General features: G+C 34.6%; 1 protein-coding gene across 1 annotated transcript; it reads left to right on the top strand.

Moving 5' to 3' along the window:
- The first annotated feature begins 1,660 nt into the window (after positions 1-1,660).
- On the top strand, positions 1,661-2,641 carry LOC123784261 (olfactory receptor 5K1). Its single transcript, XM_045785609.2, has one exon. It carries the CDS (start codon positions 1,673-1,675, stop codon positions 2,639-2,641), a length of 969 nt encoding a protein of 322 aa, XP_045641565.2. The 5' UTR covers positions 1,661-1,672.
- The last annotated feature ends 710 nt before the right edge of the window (positions 2,642-3,351 follow it).

Raw genomic sequence — 3,351 nt, 5'->3', positions numbered from 1 at the left:
CCTGCTGCACTGGGAGCTGCTGGGAGCCTGCTTCTTCCTCTCCCACTCCCCCTGCTGTGTTCCCCTTCTCGCTGCCTGTCTGTCTCTCTGTCAAATAAATAAATAAAATCTTTAAAAAAATAAAAATAAAATAAAATAATTCTATCTTGATAAGCAAGGTAAATTGCCCTCATAACTTAAAATGCTCTCTGATTAGTAATGAAATAAAACAAAATTTTATTTTGTTAAAATTGTATTTCCTTTGATATTTTTCTGTTCCTTTCCTTTTTCTTTTTTCTAGTGATTATTCCTGTTGATTTCTATAAGCTATATCTAGAATAAAACTATGGAAACATTATCATATTTATTGCAGTAATTTGCCAGTTTGCATTTGACACTTGCTTTTACTCATGATGTTTTTGAAATATAGTTATATAATTAAATTTATCTATTTTTAACCCTTAAGATTTCTGCAATTTCTTTTTTTAAAATTTTGTATTATGTTATGTTAATCTTCTGATAGCATTTAAATTTCTTATGCATATATGAATAACTTTACATTTCATGCAGAAATAGTATTATAAGTGACCTGGAAGATTTTACATACAGCCTGATTTTTCTTTTCCCTCTTCCTCTCTCTCCTGTCTGCTTCCATCCACATCATTTTCCCTTCCCAACCCCCAGAGTTTTAAGTACCTGGTAAATAGCACTACTTATTCCCAAAGAGCATTTTATTTTTAAATGTATATTTTGTTCTCATTAATGATAGCAAATTGCTAAGAATTTGTAAATGAAAATAGTCTTTTAAAAAAATTTTTATAATAAAATACACATAACTTAAAATTTACACCATATTTTAGTATATAGTTTAGTGGCATTAAATACACTATATTGTTTTGTAACCATCATCACTATTTCAGAATATATTCACCACACCAAAATGAAAGTCCGTACATGTTAAACAATAACCACCCATTTCCTCCCTCTTGCTGACAACTATCATTCTACTTCCTATCTCTATGAATTTGATGATTTTAAGTCATGTCATTGGAATCATACAATATTTGTCCTTTTGTGTCTACTTTATTTCACTCAGTGTGACATCTTCAAGGTTCACCCATATTTGAACATGTGTCAGAATTCCATTCCTTTCTAAAGTTGAATAACATTTAGTTGTACATATATACCACATTTTGTTCATCCATTCATCAATGGACATTTGGGTTGTTTCCAGCTTTCACTATTAGAAATACTGCTGCTTTGAACATGAGTGTATGAAACAGTTTTCTCAACATCATTGTTAATCAGTACATATACAATCACTGAAATTGTCTGGGAACACTGATGCTAATGCTGACACTTAAATTATGAATCAGCTTTACCTGAACCATATAGAGAAGTTTTTTGCACTGAATATTCCTCTCAAGACCTCAGAAGCCATCCCTGTGCATGTAATCTGATATTTTTCTTGAAAATTTGCCGGAAGAATGTTAAGAGTAGCTGCATATGTAATAGCTTTGGGACACTGATACTACCCCAGAATTGGGCATGTGCCAAATCCGCATAACCTATGAAAGCCTTGTAGAATGTGCTCCTTGTCCTTCTGAATCAGTTAGCTTAGCAGTCAAATTGGGCATATTATAAATTAGTACCTCACTACTCCACAATTTTTTTCTCAACAGAGAAGGCAGGAATGGCTGAAGAAAATCATACCATGAAAAGTGAGTTTATCCTCACAGGATTTACAGATCACCCAGAATTGAAGACCCTTCTGTTTGTGGTGTTCTTTGCCATCTACCTGATCACCATGGTGGGGAATCTTGGCCTGGTGATAGTGATTTCAAAAGAGCATCATCTTCACACGCCAATGTACATCTTTCTGGGCAACTTGGCTATTGTGGATTCTTGCTGCGCCTGTGCCATTACTCCTAAGATGTTAGGGAACTTCATTTCTGAGAACAGAATGGTTTCCCTCTATGAATGCATGGCACAATTTTATTTTCTTTGCACTGTTGAAACTGCAGACTGCTTTCTTCTGGCAGCAATGGCCTATGATCGCTATGTGGCCATATGCAGCCCACTGCAGTACCACACCATGATGTCAAAGAAACTCTGCATTCAGATGACCACAGGAGCCTTCATAGCTGGAAACCTGCATTCCATGATTCACGTGGGGCTTCTGTTTAGGTTAGCCTTCTGTGGATCCAATCACATTAACCACTTTTATTGTGACATTCTCCCTTTATACAGACTCTCCTGTGTTGACCCATATGTCAATGAACTGGTACTATTTATCTTTTCAGGCTCAATTCAAGTCTTCACCGTAGGCAGTGTCTTAATATCTTACTTCTACATTCTCTTTACTATTTTCAAAATGAAATCCAAAGAAGGAAGGGTCAAAGCCTTTTCTACCTGTGCATCCCACTTTTTATCTGTTTCATTATTCTATGGATCTCTTTTTTTCATGTACATTAGACCAAATTTGCTTGAAGAAGGTGATAAAGATATACCAGCTGCTATTTTGTTTACAATAGTAGTTCCCTTACTAAATCCTTTTATTTATAGCCTGAGAAATAAGGAAGTAATAAGTGTCTTGAAAAAAATTCTGAAGAATAAAATGTCTCCTGAAAGTTGGAAACAAATGACATCTACTATAACTTAGTGATTTAAAAGTGGAAAATACTTCCAAGTGAAAATACACAGAGAAGATGCACACATTATATGTAACATATAAACATATATCATAATAAAATCAATTTAGGAAGCCATACTTATGGGAGAAAGCATACAGGAAAGAGAAAACTGTGCTAAATCTTCAAAATAACAAAAAGCAAAAACAAATTCGTAATTCATTCGAGAAACAGCTTAGCATGTTGCCAAGCTCATGGACTATGTCAGCATCAGAGACTGGGCTTATCAGCCCCAACAGGAAAACAACAGAATTATCAGTGTCACATATAAAGAAGAATTCTATTTAACATTTACAGCCAGTCCACTTTAAAAGCTTGGAGCATGAGCGCTCCAGTTAGACTAAAAGAGTTTAAGGGCACGTGAACCTTCAACCAATGAAATTGCTCACAAACATGAGAGACAAATTTAAAGTAAATAAATTTTGAGGAAGCAGTTTTAATAGCATTGTGGGGGACACTATAGTTAGGATAGAGGTAATGAGGAAATGAAGGTGTCAAATAAAAGTGAGTTTATATCTCCAAGTTAAAGTTCCAGTGGAGTTGAAAAACTCAACACAGAATGTCAACTTCAAGAGTAGTTATCTTCAGAAAGAGTTATTCACTCCCATATGTTCACTCATAAAGATGCCATAACACAAAGTTCCAGGCAAGTAATCAAACGTCATGTAAGATTTGAAGATCC

Source organism: Ursus americanus, chromosome 4 (assembly GCF_024610735.1).
Source record: "Ursus americanus isolate L20-20 chromosome 4, mUrsAme1.1.p, whole genome shotgun sequence".
NCBI lineage: Eukaryota > Metazoa > Chordata > Mammalia > Carnivora > Ursidae > Ursus > Ursus americanus.
This window is presented reverse-complemented; position numbering and strand designations above follow the sequence as displayed.